General features: G+C 39.2%; 1 protein-coding gene across 1 annotated transcript in view; it reads right to left on the reverse strand.

The window, feature by feature from the left end:
• XRN2 (5'-3' exoribonuclease 2) overlaps positions 1 to 18,718 on the reverse strand; it is an 82,286-nt gene that overhangs the window by 6,665 nt on the left and 56,903 nt on the right. Inside the window, exons 25-28 of the mRNA XM_066386975.1 lie at positions 15,336 to 15,404; positions 15,111 to 15,242; positions 12,965 to 13,092; positions 1,812 to 1,875 (exon numbers count right to left, since the gene is read on the reverse strand). Coding sequence (XP_066243072.1) covers positions 1,812 to 1,875; positions 12,965 to 13,092; positions 15,111 to 15,242; positions 15,336 to 15,404 — 393 coding nt within the window. The remainder of the gene's footprint in view (positions 1 to 1,811; positions 1,876 to 12,964; positions 13,093 to 15,110; positions 15,243 to 15,335; positions 15,405 to 18,718) is intronic.

Consider the following 18,718-nt stretch of genomic DNA (forward strand, 5'->3'; position numbering starts at 1 on the left):
CTCCACCCCTCCCCCTCTCCTTCCTCTCTGTGTCTCTCTTCCCCTCCCGCAGCCAAGGCTCCATTGGAGCAAAGTTGGCCCGGCCGCTAAGGATGGCTCTGTGGCCTCTGCCTCAGGCGCTAGAATGGCTCTGGTTGCAGCAGAGCGACGCCCCGGATGGGCAGAGCATCGCCCCCTGGTGGGCATGCCCGGTGGATCCTGGTCGGGCGCATGCGGGAGTCTGTCTGACTGCCTCCCCATTTCCAACTTCAGAAAAATACAAAAAAAAAAGAACAGTACAAAAGGAAGACCTTAAATAAGCCACTAACTTCTGTGTGCCTTTGTTTCCTCATCTGTAAAAATAACAGCACTTTAAAGGGTTGCTAGGAGGAATTAACAAAGTCATTTTCTAAAAGCATGTTAGCATAGTGCTGGCACTGTGAGCAGATAATAAATGTTAGCAATTATTAATAATATGGGGAAAAGGACAGCAACAAAGTGTGTAAACTAAGTCTTCAAATCAAACTTGACAAATGTAATTGAGAAAGACAGTTATTTAAAAAGAGATCAACCCTTACGTGATAATACGCAATATAGAAAAAATTTACTCTTTACTAATTTGTTTGGAAATAGTGCAACTCTGAGTATGTCGCAGTAGTACATCCAGTGTGTACTGAACAATTACATTGAAAATAAAACAAATACAGGCATCATTAATTGTCTTAAATTTAAAATGCAGCTTTCAATAAGTATTAATTATTAAGTATAATTAATAAGTTTAAGACTATCAAACAATTGAATAACATGATTTCATTCATCTTTCTGAAAAAAATAATGAAGTTTTATAGTCTCTAAAGAATGAATTCTCTTAAAAGGGTGCAGCCTTTATAACCCTGTTTATAACACTTGATTCATTTTAGATGTGAATAGATCAGACTGCTAAAACACTGGAGGAGAGGGGAACAAAACAGCTTAGCACTAGGCTGGCAAAGAAGGATGCCTTACTATGATGGGACTTACTTTGTTTTAACACTAACTGAAACAGCAAAACCAGCATAAAATGATAGATTTTAAAGCTGCCCTTTAAAAAATTATTCTCTAGATGTTAATATAATTATTCATAACATGCCTAGCTGCCTTGTCATGTAGAGCCAACTGACTTAGAAGCACATAACTTATCAATGAAAGAACACATGTCAAACATCCCTTGTTATTAAACCATGTCACATTCTTCCTAGACCCTGGTACTTATTAGACTGCAGATCCCATAATCCTCTTCTGAGTCCCTTCTGCGTTTAATTCAGTTCAGTCTTAAGTAGTTAAAGAAACTGTTTTCAGTGGCAACGAATAACTACTGACCTACAGTGACACTGCCCTACAATAGGCTTGTCAGCCCTGAAAAAGTTGTACCAAAGAAGCTGATTAGGACTTCAAGAGGTTTGTAGCAAGAATCAATGGTGGGTCTGTACTAATGCTACGTTGCCGGCACAGAAATGATAAAAGTGGAACACCATTAGTTATGCCTCATTAAGTTGCACAACCCTTCTAAAAAGAAATTTGTTTAGCCTTACCAAAACCTAATGCAATTTTAAGCTTTCTGTGCTGCATTTTTCAGGGCTCAAAAGCTTCAATAAAATAAAAGCCAAGAACTAAGAAGAGTAGGAAACTATATAAACACAAGTCTTCTACTTCAATGTGTTAACCATCTATTTTCCCAAAAGACAGGCACCTGAAAAACCTTTAAGAGAGAAGAAAGTATATTTCAAGCCAGAAAGCTCATGTCTCAAATGATGTGGGAAAAGATTTTAAAGTGATGTTTGCTTTATTATTACCTGTCAAATCGTTGCTGCTGGAAAAGGGGAGGAGGCCCTCGCCAGGAGTCCTGGGGCCTCATATCTGGAAAACAGGAGAGTTAAACAGGAGTTTTTAAATAAGTAATCACTATTCAGTTACTCACATATTTTATAGTTAAAAATTCTTGCCAAAAAAAAAAAAAAAAAGAGAGAGACAATATAAACTAAATAAACCAGCATAATTACACGAACTGGAGGTGTAAAAAGATTTTACAAAACCAACAGGGTCAGTAAATTTTTTAATTTTATTAGTTTTCCTTTGATAATGAAACACAGTTTTAGTAAGCTTGGTCATTAAACTTACACATTTCTCTCGCACGCTATGTATGTGTGCATGTATATGCAGATATGTACATGTACTTTTTATAGTTATATTTTAAGTGCTGTGCTAAAGGAAGGGATTAGATTTTTCCCCTTAATACAAACTTAACATATGGTGACTTTAATAATAGAAATACTGAAATTTTCTACCTAAGTGGAAAGGAACCATCACCTACCTAGCTATCACAACATAAAGCAGAGAGCATACAATCTCTCCAACACAGGCCAGAAAGACGTGTCAATAAATTGACGACCTACTTTTCTGTTGTTTTTTGATAGTCAAACCTCTTCCTCTAACACAAAGCTGAACTAGCAACACCTAAGTATAATATAAGAAACAATTAAATGGCTCCTCCTCCTCCACATGCGGGTTTAACAGAACACTCCATAGCACCGGGCAGCAGGGGAGCTTAGTAGCTCAGTAGGCTGGTATCAACCACCACCACTCTGGTCTCCAGCCTTGCAATCACCTTGGCCACCCTTCAACAGGGTCTGTGTGTGACCTAATTAAAACAGTTGGTTCCAGGAGTTGTCTAATGAGTTCACTGTGTGAGGACAGTAACCTCCTCCAGATTCCTGAGACCCAAGACAACAAGGCTTACCATAATGTATTCAGGCTCACATTTTAACGGAAACACAAACTAGAAACAAGCTTTTCAAATTACTTTCTTAAAGGAAAGAAAAAAATGAAAGCTTATCTCTGGTTAGAACTGCCCCCATCCCAAATGCAATCTGGTTTACTTAAAACAAAAAAGGAAAGAGAGAAAAGTGAAGCTGTGTTTTAAGAGCCCGGCAAAGGAAAATATGGAACAAGTGAAACACCTGACCGCTCACAGTGGTTCCAGCATGAGACACTGGCCCCTGCTGCCCGGCTCCCGCCGCCCCCCGCCCAGCTGACCATGCAGACCAAAGAGTCCAACACGGACAAGCACTCTTGGGGGGTGGGGGGAGCCATGACAAGCAGCATCTGCCTTCACCGCCATTATGTCCAAGAAGAATCCCATTCTATATTGAAAGAGGTGGGATCTCCAGTTGATTTGAATTAAGTCCCTTTTTAATCTCTTAAAAACCAAGCTAGTGCAGCCAAACTGGGAAATAACACTAAGGAGTTTTCAGTTGGTCATTATATATTCAAAGCCTGAGTGGACTCAGGAAGCTGGTCACCACACAATCTATAAAAGCAGGGCAAAAAGGATCTCTAGTCTAGCCCCAGAATGACTTCTGACTCACTACTACAGACTATACACTACCCGAAAATCATATTAGAGATGGTAGAACCAGAAATTCTTAGAAGGCAGCCATTATTTCATCTGTGTGGTTTATTTCTATGGAAAAACTCCAGGTACACTTACTATAAAACACCATGTATCATTTCAGTGAGTTACCATTTATGAGAAAGCAACCTATTGAAAGTAAAATCAACATCTGGGCTACTTTTTCTGACCATTACTTTGTTAAAGTCTACTGGTCTAATCAGATATTGTACAAAAATTAGGTTAGTGAAAACTGGTTAAAATGTTCCCAGAACTATTTTATTTTAGTGTGATACAGACATAACATTAACTAATATAAGAAGCCAAACATCTAGCACTGCACTTCCCGTGTGTCGCCATCCCTGAGGAGCTCAGCGGGTACATGTCCCTTCACCATTCAGACTGTATAACTTGAGTCTGGCTCCCCAGTGTCTCTTTACAGGCATTGCCAAGGGATACATTCTCTACATGACACTTACAGAAGCTTCCATACCGGGTCACCAATACTTTTAAAATCGAATGAAGATAATTTTTTTTAAAATGCATCTGCATTAAGAATAGCCCTCAGAACTACTTATCTTAATATTCTGTGAAACATAAATGCAGAAAAAGTTTGTATCTTTTCTCCTAGGAAGCGTACAAGTAGAGGGAAAGTCATTACCATCAGGAATACATATTTATTAGGTTCAAATATACTACATGTTAGATTAAACACAACAATATTGCTAGGTAGAATTGGAATGTCAAGTTCATTAAGTATAAATGCTTTACTTGGGGAGGGGGAACCTTTCAATAATCTGCCTGTATACCTAAAAGTCACCAGGAATATGGCAGAAGTCCCCACTCCATCACTTCTAGTATGCCACGTACTTCCCATTCTATTTTGCTTTTGATATTTCTCACCTCCAAACAATCTTTTTCAAAAAGACTCAGCACATGCAAATACTACGGTTCTTTGTTAAAATCTAATAAAATTTTCCAAGACTTTAAAAATTGTGTCACATAATTATTAAAACATCTCCTGCTTTCAATTCAAAAAAAGAAAAATAGAAAAGATCAAAGACAAACATCAAGGCTACCTTTAAACAAATATCTTCATGTGGCCCTGAACAAACTATAGACAGCCCTCAGGTATTCACAAAAAAGAAGTATTTCCTGGCCAGTAAGTAATAAAGTAGAAGGTGAAACAAACTTAATATCTTTCATTTGTATGGCTCTAACAAAAGTTCCATTTGAGAGGGAGAAAAAAAAATTAGAAATACTGAACTGCACTTCAGAAGGTACGGGCAACAGAGGAAAAAATGACAATTTTTCCTTTGGTTTAAAAACGTATCCCTTTTCTAGAGCTTCTAAGGCCACACAAACCAAGGCTTCGCAAATAACTCAAGTGACAATTTACCTAATCAGTGTGACAATCACAGAAAAATTTCCCTGTTTACTGATTGCACTAATCAAAAATCACATTTCAAATGGGGCTAATTGACAAGTTTACCGACTGAAATTAAGAGAAGAGACCTATCAGTTCTCTGGATTGTAGGAATAAAATGCTTTATTCACACCGAGTACTCAGGTCTGCACTTGACTCCAAGAAGCTATCAGTGACTGGACAATTACTCATCAGCCCAAAACTGACACATCACAGATAAATCAAAGTCCACCAGTGAGAAACACCTACAGCAGACACTTGACAGAGCTGGCAGCTGGACCAAATGGCCCTTCTTGAGCATAATTTTGCATCACAGGAAAAAAAAAAAAGCTACAATACTAAAAATATTTCAAAAGACTGATAAAATGGCTTAGATGTCAATTTTACTAAAACAAACCATTTCTGACCATATTTCAAAGTTTAAAACTCTATAAAGAGAAAACCAGATCTTTTCATTGTCATTTAATAATTCTATAGTAATTAGTATGTGCCAGATAATGTTTCAAGTACTTGATAACTCATTTACTGTGAATATTCTGTGAGATGGGCATTCTCTGTACCATTTTAGAAATGAGGAAACAAGGTTACAGACAGAAACCTGCCTGAGATCACAGGCTATTAAGGGGCAGAGTGGAAGCCACAGGATGGGCTCTCAGCCACTGCCCCGGACACTGCTGCTCCACTGTGCTCCTGGACAGGGACGACATCTCACGCTCTTTTATTTCAGAGGGACCAGAGTAGAACCCCCTCCTCGATCAGGAGGCTCCGAAGCTTAGGGCTTTTCAAGAAGACAGCATTAGGAATTTGAAAACTTTCAATACTTCAAAAGTGTGGAATTAACATTATTATGCATACCTAATGAAGACAGAAAGAAAAAATAAACATTCTTAACTACAATTTGGTAGAAAGGACCTTGACAAACACAGATTCGTGGGGAGAAAAAAAAAAGATCTTGGTTAAAATATTTGAAATCACTGTCCTTTTTAAAAGGGTTACATTACCCTACAACACTGAGTATTCAAAAAAAACCAAATATAAGGCATCAGATAAAAATTACAAGATACACACAGAGCTATAGATGGATAGATGAATGTATAGATTGACTGACGGGCAGGGATTAGTTCTGCCTGCATAAATATGAAATACAGAGGTCACAACAGACCATGAAACACGCCAGAAAAGTCAAAATGATAATAATAAAAACAAAAGTCAAATCATATGTTGACTATGTATAAAAAGTAATGAGAGGCCCTGGCCGGTTGGCTCAGTGGTAGAGCGTCGGCCTGGCGTGCAGAAGTCCCGGGGTTGATTCCCGGCCAGGGCACACAGGAGATGCGCCCATCTGCTTCTCCACTCCTCCCCCTCTCCTTCCTCTCTATCTCTCTCTTCCCCTCCTGCAGCCAAGGCTCCATTGGAGCAAAGTTGGCCCGGGCACTAGGGATGGCTCTATGGCCTCTGCCTCAGGCACTAGAATGGCTCTGGTTGCAACAGAGCAATGCCCCAGATGGGCAGAGCATCGCCCCCTGGTGGGCGTGCCGGGTGGATCCCGGTCGGGCGCATGCAGGAGTCTGACTCTCTCTCCCTGTTTCCAGCTTCAGTTAAAAAAAATAAAAAATAAAAAATAAATAAAAAAAAAAGTAATGAGGAGAAAAATCACAGATAATGGAATTTTTTCTTTTTTTTTTTTTTTTTTGAGACAGGCAGCCAAGCAGCCAAGAATAGAGATAAGAAGCATCAACTTATAGTTGCGTCATATTTTTTGGTTGTTCATTGATTGCTTTCTCATACATGCCTTAATGGGGGCTCCACCTGACCCAGTAACCCCTTGCTTAAGCGACCTTGGGTTCAAGACAGTGACCATGGGATCATGTCGATGATCCCATGCTCCAGTCAGTGACCCTCCGCTCAAGCTGGCTGAGTCTATGCTCAAGCCAGTGACCACAGGGTTTTGAACCTGGATCTTCAGAGTTCACTCTAGGCTGACACTCTATTCACTGTGCCACTACTGGTCAGAACAAAATTTCCTTTCTTGATAATCAGCAGCATTTGTCTGCGCTTATCACACAACTGTGACTATTTGCTACTGGCAATGGCCATTTCACATTAGGCCAATTATTTATCCAACATTTCTCCTACAAAGGTTATCAGGGAATAATCTTTGATATATAAGACATGGTTACCTTCTAGGAAATGCAACCTGGCAACCCCAAGTTTTTCTAGGTTCTCTTACCACCAAGAGTAATTAAAATTCATTAACCTATCCAAATCCTTCTTGAATTTCTACATTTCTGGCTCATATACAGGTAATTCCCAATTTTCTCTCCAGCTGTCTTTTGTCTTCAGCAAGTATCAGACCTATATTTAACTCCCGGCAAGTGACTTCAACGTCTTAGCACTTCAACCTCCACAAAATCCAGATACATCAGATTCCTCCATATTCCTTCACCCTCCCAGGTTTCCAAGGCCTCATTAGTCACCAGGGTGTCACAGTGCACATGTGAGCCTCATCTTGAACCTTCTGTCTCCCTCACTAATCACATTCAATTATCCAGCCCTTCAGTTCCCCCTCTCCCACCGCCTCCACTCTGAATCCACTCTGCCACACATCACTCCTGACTTCCATCCACCACCTCTCCCTACCTACATCACCGTCAGGCCTCCTCTCTAACCAACAGACTTGGGTTCTAGAAAGGAGCTGTAATTGTGCACTCTTCTGTTTCAAAAAAGTCTTGAGAAGCTCTTACAAATAGAGAAAAATTTGCACAAATTAATAAATCAGCAAAGGACAAGAACATCTGTTGGCTATTTGTATGTCTTCTTGAAAGCAGTGTCTGCTCAGGTCTTATCCTGTTTTTTAATTGAATTGTTTGCTTGATTGCTGCTGAGCTTTGTGAGTTCTTTATATATTTTGGATATTAACCCCTTATCAGAGCTGTTGTTTGCAAACATCTCCCATTTAATTGGCTGCCTATTTGTTTTTTCAGTTTCTTTTGCTGTGCAGAAGCTTTTTAGTTTGATATAGTCCCATTCATTTATTTTTGTTTTTACTTCCCCTGCCTTTGGGGTCAAATTAATAAAATGTTCTCTATGATCAAGGTTAATAAGTTTAGTACCTATGTTTCCTTCTATGTAATTTATAGTTTCAGGTCTTATACAGTGTGTCCGTAAAATCATGGTGCACTTTTGACCGGTCACAGGAAAGCAACAAGACACGATAGAAATGTGAAGTCTGCACCAAATAAAAGGAAAAGCCTCCCAGTTTCTGTAGGATGATGTGGCAGCATGTGTGCATGCACAGATGATGATGTAACACCGTGTATACAGCGGAGCAGCCCATAGCCATGTCAGTCGAGATGTGGACGGTACAGAGGTTCAGTGTGTTCTGTGGCTCGCTAAATTCAAATCCGTGACCAAAGTGCAACGTGAATATCGGCGCGTTTATAATGAAGCGCCACCACATAGGAGTAACATTACTTGGTGGGATAAGCAGTTGAAGGAAACCGGCAGTTTGGTGGAGAAACCCCGTTCTGGTAGGCCATCAGTCAGTGACGAGTCTGTAGAGGCTATATGGGATAGCTACCTAAGGAGCCCTAAAAATCTGTGCGTGAGCCCACATGGAACTGCACTGAATAGGTATGAAACTGGGAGAGTTTTCCTTTTATTTGGTGCAGATTTCATATTTCTATCATCTTTTGTTGCTTTCCTGATACCAGTCAAAAGTGCACCATGATTTTATGGACACACTGTATTTAGGTCTTTGATCTATTTTGAATTCAGTTTTGTGGAGGGGGACAAACTAGTCAATATTCATTATTTTGCATGTGGTTTTCCAATTTTCCCAGCACCATTTATTGAAGAGGCTTTCTTTTCTACATTGTGTGTTTTTGGCTCCTTTATTGAAGATGATGTGTCCATATATATGTGGTTTTATTTCTGGGCTTTCAATTCTGTTCCATTGGTCAGTTTTTCTGCCAATACCATGATGTTTTGATTATTATGACTCGATAGTATAATTTGAAGTCAGATAGTGTGATGACTCTGGTTCCATTCTTTTTTCTCAGGATTGCTTTGGCAACAGGAGTCTTTTATGACTCCACACAAATCTGGTGATATTTTGTTCTGTTTCTTTAAAAAATGACATTGGGATTTTAATGGGGATTGTATTAAATTTGTATACTGCTTTAGGTAATATGGCCATTTTAACTATGTTGATTCTTCCAATCCATAAACATGGAATATTTTTCCAATTTCCTGTGTCGTTTTCAATTTCCTTTAATAATGCTTTGGGCCCTGGCCAGTTGGCTCAGTGGCAGAGCATAGGCTCTGTGTGTGGATGTCCACAGTTCTATTCCTGGTCAGGGCACTCAGAAATGCTCATCTGCTTCTCTACTCCCCCCCTTTTGCTTCTCTCTCTCTCTGGTTCAATTTGAGTGAGTTGGCCCCAGGCACTGAGAATGGCTCCATGGCTTCCACTTCAGGCACTAAGAAAAGCTCATTTGCTGAGCAACAGAATAATGCCCTAGACGAGCAGAGCATCACCCCCCCTAGTGGGCTTGCAGGGTGAATCCCGGTCGGGGCACATGCAGGAGTCTGTCTCTCTGCCTCCCCGCCTCTCACTAAATTAAAAAAAAAGTATAATAACAATATCTTGTAGTTTTGGTATATAAATCTTTCACATCCTGTTAAGTTTATTCCTAGGTATTTTTTTTTTTTGTGGCAATTGTAAAAGTAATTTTTTTTTTCAGTTCATTTTATGAAGTTTTATTGTTGGTGGTTCTATAGAGTTTTTACTCCTCCCATCTCCACCTCCTTTGAACAGATGTTAAGTATAATTAGAATTGCAGTACTAATCCTTGGGTGACTAAATGTTTACAAGTCACCAGGCAGAGAGGGCCACTTGCTCTAAGTCAATCCCTACTTTACAGAACCCATTTCCTATTTGGTAATGACATAGTTAAAGAGATTCTAACAAAGAGAATCTAATCAAAGTTTCTTTTTAAGTATAAAAAATTATATCTAATAAGAGCTAAAACAGCCTGACCAGGCAGTGGTGCAGTGGATAGAGCGTAGGACTAGGATGCCAAGGACCCAGGTTCGAGACCCCGAGGTCACCAGCTTAAGCGCGAGCTCATTTGGTTTGAGCAAAAGCTCACCAGCTTGGACCCAAGGTCGCTGGCTCGAGCAAGGGGTTACTCAGTCTGCCGAAGGTCCGTGGTCAAGGCACATATGAGAAAGCAATCAATGAACAACTAAGGTGTTGCAATGCGCAATGAAAAACTAATGATTGATGCTTCTCACCTCTCCATTTCTGTCTGTCTGTCCTTGTCTGACTCTCTCTGTAAAAAAAAAAAAAAAAAAAAGAGCCAAAACAATGGCAAATGAGTTACACATAATAATAAAAGAGGAGGACCCCACTTTGAAATACCAGACGCTGAGAGGAATTGTCTTTTTCCAAAGAAGGCAAATAAAAACTACAGAATTGCAAGCCCATAAAGGCATGAAATTCTTTGCCTCTGGTGTGATCCTGATAAACTTAATAACTTTCTGATTTTTTTCCTTTCTCTGACTATTGGAGCAGGATCCCACAGGCTTGGAAGGGGACCTCAAATGAAGTACTCAGAGTTATACGAGCCCCACAGTGCAGAAAAAATCATGGGCTTTTAGATTCTCAAATGGGCCCGTGATTCCCTAAAAGCTAAAAACCACTGATGGAGGCAGAATTTCCCAAAGTGTGCCATTCCTACCACAGCTGGTACTCAAGATGATTTTCTGGGGGTCCAGCAAACTTATGGGCCATGAAACTTACCTTCATACCTATATTTATTTTGATGTATATTTGAAAAAAATACAAGCACATCAAATCCATAATGTCATAGTATTGATATAATTTTTAAAAAACCTAATTTCAGTTAAAAAAATGTCAAGGATTTAGTAAGCAGCTGTCTGGGTGACACTGAGATAGACTGTGGTGGCAGAGCTCCTACCCAGCTGCTGGCATTAGGAAACGCAAGATGAAAGGAAGCTGCTTAACAAAGGGTGCCTGCTTTCACCTTTGCTAATCAAACTTCTCTGCAGTCCTCCTCAGTGTACTCAATGCTCAGGAATTCTCCACAACCATCATCTTGAGAAAGTGTACTAAACCAACCCACAGAGATTATACATGTATCTGATACTCAGCATCTTGATTTTTCTTCCTATTTGGAAGTTATGATACCATTATGGACAGAAGTAAATGTCAGAGAGCGATAAGAAAAAAGGAACTGATAAAGACTGTGTCAATAAACAGATGGCTTTAACAATAATGTAGATTTTGGATTTCACCATTTACTGATAAAATCTCAGGGCATAGATAAAGAAATAGCATATGACTCAGCAATTCCACTTCTGGGTATCTATCTGATTAAAATGAAAATAATTTGAAAAGATATATGTACTACTAAGTTCACTATAACCATGTTTACATTAACCAAGAAATACATTGATAAATGCATGGATAAAGAGGAAGAGGACTTGGCACACACACACATACACACACAACAAATAATACTCAGCTATAAAAAAGAATACACTAGCCCTGGCCGGTTGGCTCAGCGGTAGAGCATCGGCCTGGCATGCGGGGGACCCGGGTTCGATTCCCGCCCAGGGCACATAGGAGAAGAGCCCATTTGCTTCTCCACCCCCGCCCCTCCTTTCTCTCTGTCTCTCTCTTCCCCTCCCGCAGCCAAGGCTCCATTGGAGCAAAGATGGCCTGGGCGCTGGGGATGGCTCCTTGGCCTCTGCCCCAGGCGCTAGAGTGGCTCTGGTCGCGACAGAGCGACGCCCTGGAGGGGCAGAGCATCGCCCCCTGGTGGGAGTGCCGGGTGGATCCCAGTCGGGCGCATGCGGGAGTCTGTCTGACTGTCTCTCCCCATTTCCAGCTTCAGAAAAATACAAAAAAAAAAAAAAATTTTTAAAAGAATACACTCTTGCCATTTGAGACAACATGGATATTAAGCAACATAAGTCAGACAGAGAAAGACAAATACTGTATGATTTTACTTACATGTGAAATCTAAAAAACAAAGCAAATTTACAGACACAGAGAACAATCTAATGGTTGCCAGAGAAAAGAGGGGTGGGGGTTGGGGGGTGAGGGGTGGAGGCGTGGGCAGAAAAAGAAAAGGGATTAAGATGTACAAACTTCCAGTTTATAAGTCACAGGAATGTAATGTACAATGGAGGGAACACAGCCCTCCCTCTTTTTAAAAAATTTATGGAATATTCTAAAGACTTAGAAAAATATTGAAATACCATACTTAACAAACGTTAGCATTTTGCCACACTCTCTTCCCCTGCCATTCTAATGTCCAGACAACCAGACACCAGGTAACCAGGAATGAAGCAGAAAGGGCTTCACGAAGAAAGTGGTTCTGAAAACTTGGCACATAATGTAGACTTTCTTGATAAAGGAGCACAGCCATGGAGCCCAAAAAAAATTACATGAAGATAAAATTTAAAATTAATGCAAAAGTCTATGAAGCCTAACATTCAACAATTTTGTCCCCCTTTCACTGCAATCCTAATGTCATGTAATTATTTTCATGGTTGCCATTTCTGAACCACTTCTGTTCACAAAACAAGTTATAAGGGTTCAGGGAAAGGACCATGGTCTTCTGAGAACCAGGGGGTTAATGGCTCATTCCTACCTAAGCAATGCCTGGCTTTATCTTTTGTGGTTCTGAGATACAATTTGTTCAAGAAAGGGTTACTGTTGTCTTTCAATTAAGTGGTTGTTAATTATGTATCTACTGCACACGATTTAAGTGCCCTACTACTTCTACTTGTATTAATAGAATAAACAGCAACACACTCCACATACCTCTTTTTGCATGTGCTCACTCAAAAGATTTATAAATTAAAATAAGACAGTAAATTCATATGACAGTCAATTCATATATTCAATTAACTATATATACACAGTAAAAATATCTGAAGACTGCATGAACTACTCTCTTTAATTCTTCTCAATTATATGTTTTAAGTCCACTATCTCTGAATGGATAAAATAAATTCTTTAGCAATGAAGATTAGAAACCAACCTTTACTGTAATATTTAATTTAGCATGAAAAATAACCAATCAGCAAAAACGTACTTGACATAAGTTTTGGAATCTGGGCTTGTCCTCGCAACAGCGGCCTGTATAAGTTTCCCTGGTAAGTCACAGGCGGTGGTGCGGCATTGCTGTAAACCCCAGTGCCTGAGCCTCTTGGCATAACGTGGCTGTAAGGACAGAAGCAGGAAAACAATTAGAAAATAATCTAGAGTTATCCAGCACATCTCAGCTGACACTAAGTAAACAAGTGCTAGCAGCCTTCTCTGTACTACCAGAGCTGATGAAGATAACACCAATTTAAAAGATTAGTAACAAAGTTTAAAACAGTACCTGATATTAATGGAGACAGCAAATGTTCATTTGTCACACCAAGATTATTAATGCATAATCATTTAAATTTTTATTACTTTAAGCAAAAAGAAGTAAGTCTATTTTTCTTGGCATTATATTTGTTGTGTCCTAAAAAACCTATGCTGTTGCTATCACTGTATAGTTGTCTCTTGATATCTAGGGGATTGGTTGGGTCCAGGACCTCCTGGGAATACCAAAAACTGAGGAGTCCTATAAAATGGTGTAACAGCTGTACAAAACCTATATTTGCACATAAGCTATAGCAGGGTATGCCTTCAATCACTTCATTCACATGGATTTAGTATAGTACTTAGCATGTGAAAAATAAGTTTTGCCTTGTGGAATTTGGGGGCATTTTTCCCCACAATTACTTTTGGTCATCAAAGTGGAACCTGTAGATACTGAGGGCCGACTATGCACGCTACTATGCTACATCATACTATTTCCAATATACCTGTACTATATCAAACATTTCCCTATATCTTTCATAGTATTCACAATTGTAAAATGTGTAACTATAGAATACTTTATGATGATCGTGTCTTTTATTTTACTAAACCATTCCTCTTGTTTAGTACTAGTATTATAGGTAACAATGCTCTATAGAGATAATTAGGCATATAACTTTATGCCCATCTAAATTATTTCCTTAGGATAAATTGTAAGAATTATAAATTTGGATCAAAGTTAAGAGTATCCTAAGAACTCAAAACACTATGTAGAGGTACTTCTATGTTGCTTTAGAAAACAGGTGAAATAACGCAAAAAAGAAAAAACATCTTAAGAGTATTTTAAATTTGCCTTTCTTTTACTATTAGGAATAAAGATTCCCAAAACAGCCAACCACAGTAAGAGCTAACACTTCCACAGTGTTGAGGAACTATCCTAAGCGCTTGATAGACATTAGTTCACTTAATCCTCATTACAACTCCATAAAGTAGGTATAATTATTAGTCCCATTCTACACACAGGAAACAGAGGTAAAGAGAGCAGTTCAGTGATCTGTACAAAAATCCAAGTGGTAAAAAAGGCATCTGAATCCAGACAATTAGGATCCAAAACCCATGCTCTTAACTGTTACGCCACACTCACTGTCGCTTCCCATTCACCGTATAAAGTACATGCTGATGGCAACCTAATGCCTAAATCGTGTTTTTAATCTTAAGGTTTTCCTATGACTTTGACATATCTATTTATGAGTTATCATTACTTCATAAATAATAGCTCATTGATATTTCCTCTAGCCTGTTGTTCTTTTTATGCCAGCTTTTTACCTTTTATTGTTTCAAAGTCCCTTCTCTATATTTCTCTCTGTAGCTAGGAAAAAGACAATTCAATAGCTAATAAGGGCAAAGGATAACAATCAGAAATTCCCAGAAGAGGAAATACAAATTACCAGTATATTAAGAGACTCAATCTAACTAAGAGACAAAGAAATGAAAATTCAAGCAATAGTGAAACATCACTGTTCAAACACTGGTTAAGCAAACATCTAGGAGACTGGTTGGTAGCTCTATGCAGTAAGATACTGGTTAACACTTTAAAGGAATTCTGTCATACATTAATTTAGCTAAAACTTTCTTGAGAGTTAAGAGTATTTTATTCTCTTGAAATAACTGTCAGAAAGACAGCAAAACTTTAAAAGAGAAAACAGAATTCTCAAGCAACAAATGAAGTGACACCCAAAAAAAGAGCAGTGGATTTTAAAAACAGAAAAAAAGCAGAAAGTATAAAAGTCATTAAAATATCTGCAAAAAAGTTGTATTGAATAGTCTCTTAAGTATCTACGGCTCAAATACTGACTTAATAGAAAGGATAGAAACCCACCACTCACCCCAAAGTCCTGAATGCTGCCTGATCCAGGTGGACAGGCCGCCGGTCCCGGTGAAAGCCGAGCTGTGGCTTCCACTGCCGTCCGTTGCTGGACTTTTCCCAGTCACCAGGTTTCAGTACAGGAGCTGGTTTTCTGACCATTTGAAAATACAAGGGTTACAGGGATAAAACTGCTCATAAGGCACAAATCTAGATCGCTTATATTTTATAATTGCATTGTTTTTACCTTGCTCCCGGGAGCATCACAGCTTTAAAAATGTAATCTTCAGCAAACTGTGGGTCTTTAAAATTAATACTAGAAAAGAACAATACACAATTTAATGATTTTATTAGATTAGCCTGACTTAACCACCATATAAACTAAGTTACTTTTCACGTTAAAACAGTATTTAACTAAAAGTCTAAAGTCTTCTCCAAAAATTATTTTAGTTAACGACTATCTTTCTCATCAAACTGCTGCTAATTCCTAGTATATACCCTTTCATGTAACTTTCTGTGGGAAGAGCCACGTTTTCGCTAATTGTGGGTGATCAGATATATAGGAGACAATGCCTCAACTCTCAAGAAATTCTGATATTAGAGACAGGTTGAAGAGGTTTACAACTCAACAAAAAAACAGCTTTCATTTTGTTCAGTTCCTGGCAAAGACTCTCCCTCTAACATTCTAGGGAAGACCAGCTCTTGTTGCAATAAGGAAAAGATGTAAATACCAAAAGAAACATTTGCAAAATCAAAAAATGTATACAAATTGTGGGAGAAAAAAACACTAAACTTCCCAGTTAAACCCTGCATCCTGCTGTACTTAGGTGTGTTTGATAATGGAAAAGTCAATTTGAAAATTACACATATGGATGTCCCAGGTTCAATTCCCTGTCACAGTACATAAAAGAAGCTACCATCTGCTTTTCTCCACTTCCCCCTTCTCTCTCGCTTTCCCCCTCCACCAGCCAGTGACTCAGTTCGTTTAAGTGTTGTCCCCTGACACTGAGGATAGCTTGGTTGGACCTAGCGTGTCAGCCTCAGGCACTAAAAATAGCTTGATTGATTCTAACATGGGCCCCATACAGGCGTTGCTGGGTAGATCCAGGTCAGGGCACATGTGGGAGTCTATCTCCCTTCCTCTCACTTGAAAGCAAGAAAAAAAGAAGTGAGAGAAAGAGAAAGCGAGAGAAGGAAGGGGGAGGGGAGGGGAAAGAAATTACACAGACTTATTTTATAAGGCTGTACATTCAGACTAACAAAACAAGCTGAGTCAAACTTCCTATCTGGTGGTACGTGTATGTGTCTACCTCAAGGGTTGGTAAGTACACAAGTCTTCCTTCTGACGTGGCAATGCCTTTCTAGGACTCTGGATATGTGTCTGATTTATACTTAGGGAGGCTCACAATATCAATATTCATAATGTTGAAAAACTGTCTAACCCAAGGATGTGAATAACAGTGGACTGGTTAAAGATGGTTCTTCCAAAAAATTAAATACTAAATACTTACTGGTATTTTAAACATTTTAGTAACAATGGCATGGGGAAAAATGTATTTACAAGACACCAGACATATATTTATGAAAAGGTCATCTGTGATATTCTTTGTACAATCAACCATCCCCTTTCTTTCTTTGTGCTTTTTATATTTTCCAAAATTCCTCCAATGATTACAAATTAGTTTAAAAAGGTTTTAATACACTAGTTGACATTTTAGATGGCTTTTCTCTTTCTCTTCAAATACAGACACTTTATTAGGGCCCACTGTTATAGAGAAATTTTCCTTGTAGTAGGATTTAACTGTGTTTTAAGCACACAAAAATAGCTTCATTTATAATAAAAATGCTATGAGCTCAAAAACAGCTGAGCAACACACTTCATTTACTCAATCTGCTCTTCTTACAACTCACTTTTCACTGGCAACTGTCTTTATCTCCAATGTCTCTACTGGGCAAGGGGGCTGAGGCAGCAGGACAGGCACTGCTAAAGGTTTAGGAGCATGACAGAGAACTCAGCAGTTAAGCATGTGGGCTCATTAGTGCTTTGCAAACACAAAGTAAAGAGAGAATACTGGTAATAAAGCAAGACTTGCATCTAAAGGGCCTCAAAGCAGTAATCTGTGTCAGCAGGGCTTTTTACCAGTTTACCAAACAGACTTTTAGAGTATCCAGTACATAAATGGTCCCACAGTGAGAGTGGAGGTCTAATACATTAAGCCTGCCTCCCCCTCTAATACAGTGAATAGGAAATGCTTGATTCGTTTTATAAGGAACAAAGTGGAAAAGGCAACAATGGGCACAGAAACGATGCTGTGTCAAAGCGTCTGCTTGCACACACCTTCCCCACGCAAGCCTTTCTAAGTGTGGGCTACAAGCATGCGTGGAAGGGGGTGGGACAAGGGGATTCTTTTACCTCAAACCAAGAAAACATCCTAACGCAGAAGGTAGGGCTACAGGACGGCAGAGGAAATAATGGAACAAGGACACAGAAAGGGGTCTTAGGACCAAGCAGTAGCTCAGTTCAATTAGAGTAGCCTTCTTAATAGAGGTCTGGGAGAGAATTAAGACCTCAAAAAAGGATTTGACTGACTACATTCTCAGTTATCCCAAGGAAGATACATAACTAGTATCATTCTAAAGGCACAAGACACAAACTGATTTGTTACATACAGTGAACGCTTTAAGTTCTCAGACAATTCTCAGGTGGGACCCCAGTTGTGAAGGGCTGGAGTGGAGTGCCCACACATGTGAAGAGAAGTGGACAGTAAGACAGGATGGCTGAACTGGGATACTGTCATGAAGGCCATGTTCTAACCACAACGTGAAGCCACTTTAAGATGTCATAAGGGAGTAAAAGCAATCAAAGATGCAATGCAGAAAGAGCCACCAGCAACAGCAGCGTCTAAGAGAACAGGGCAGAGAACCAAATGGAGCTTCAACATGTGCCTGAGGTGGAAATACTGGGCGGGCAAAAGCGGCAGGACTGGGACATGAAATAAAGGACACATGCAGGCGAGGGCTCAAGATGAAGATTCACACGTCATGCACAGAAAGAGCTAGATAATGAAGGTAACAGCCAAAGTAACAAGCTGCCAGCGAAAATAGATGATCCTGGGGTCAAAGGGATCGTCCCTCTGAAGGACAACTGTTACAGCAACAGGTTTAATAAGACAACTGAAACTAATGTTTGCTAAAACATATCCATTAATTTGTCAAATCTGTGCAGTTAACTGTATGTCAATTATTCCTCAATACAGTTGTATTAAAAATTCCATTATCTAAGCTTATGCTCTGAAAGGAGAAATATTTCTAAGCTAATAAGAAAATAACCTCTAAGAACTCCCTTAGTTCCCTCCAGAATCATGCTCAACAGTGACCTATACACTTAATATAGTACAAACCATTAGGAGACACAAGTATCTAAAAATAAGTCTGGAGATCCCCACTGAAGGGACAAGGAACATGATTAATGATCCCAAAGCGTAAAGCATTCTTTTCCATTGGATCTTTACAAACAATTTGAAGACTTACTTATTCTCTACTAAAATGAGTTAAGATTTCACTGGTTTAGAGATTTTTAGTATTTTAATTTGTTCCCAAAAATATATACTAAGACTGATTATTGTTTTT

This window comes from Saccopteryx leptura, chromosome 5, assembly GCF_036850995.1.
Source record: "Saccopteryx leptura isolate mSacLep1 chromosome 5, mSacLep1_pri_phased_curated, whole genome shotgun sequence".
Classification (NCBI taxonomy): Eukaryota; Metazoa; Chordata; class Mammalia; order Chiroptera; family Emballonuridae; genus Saccopteryx; species Saccopteryx leptura.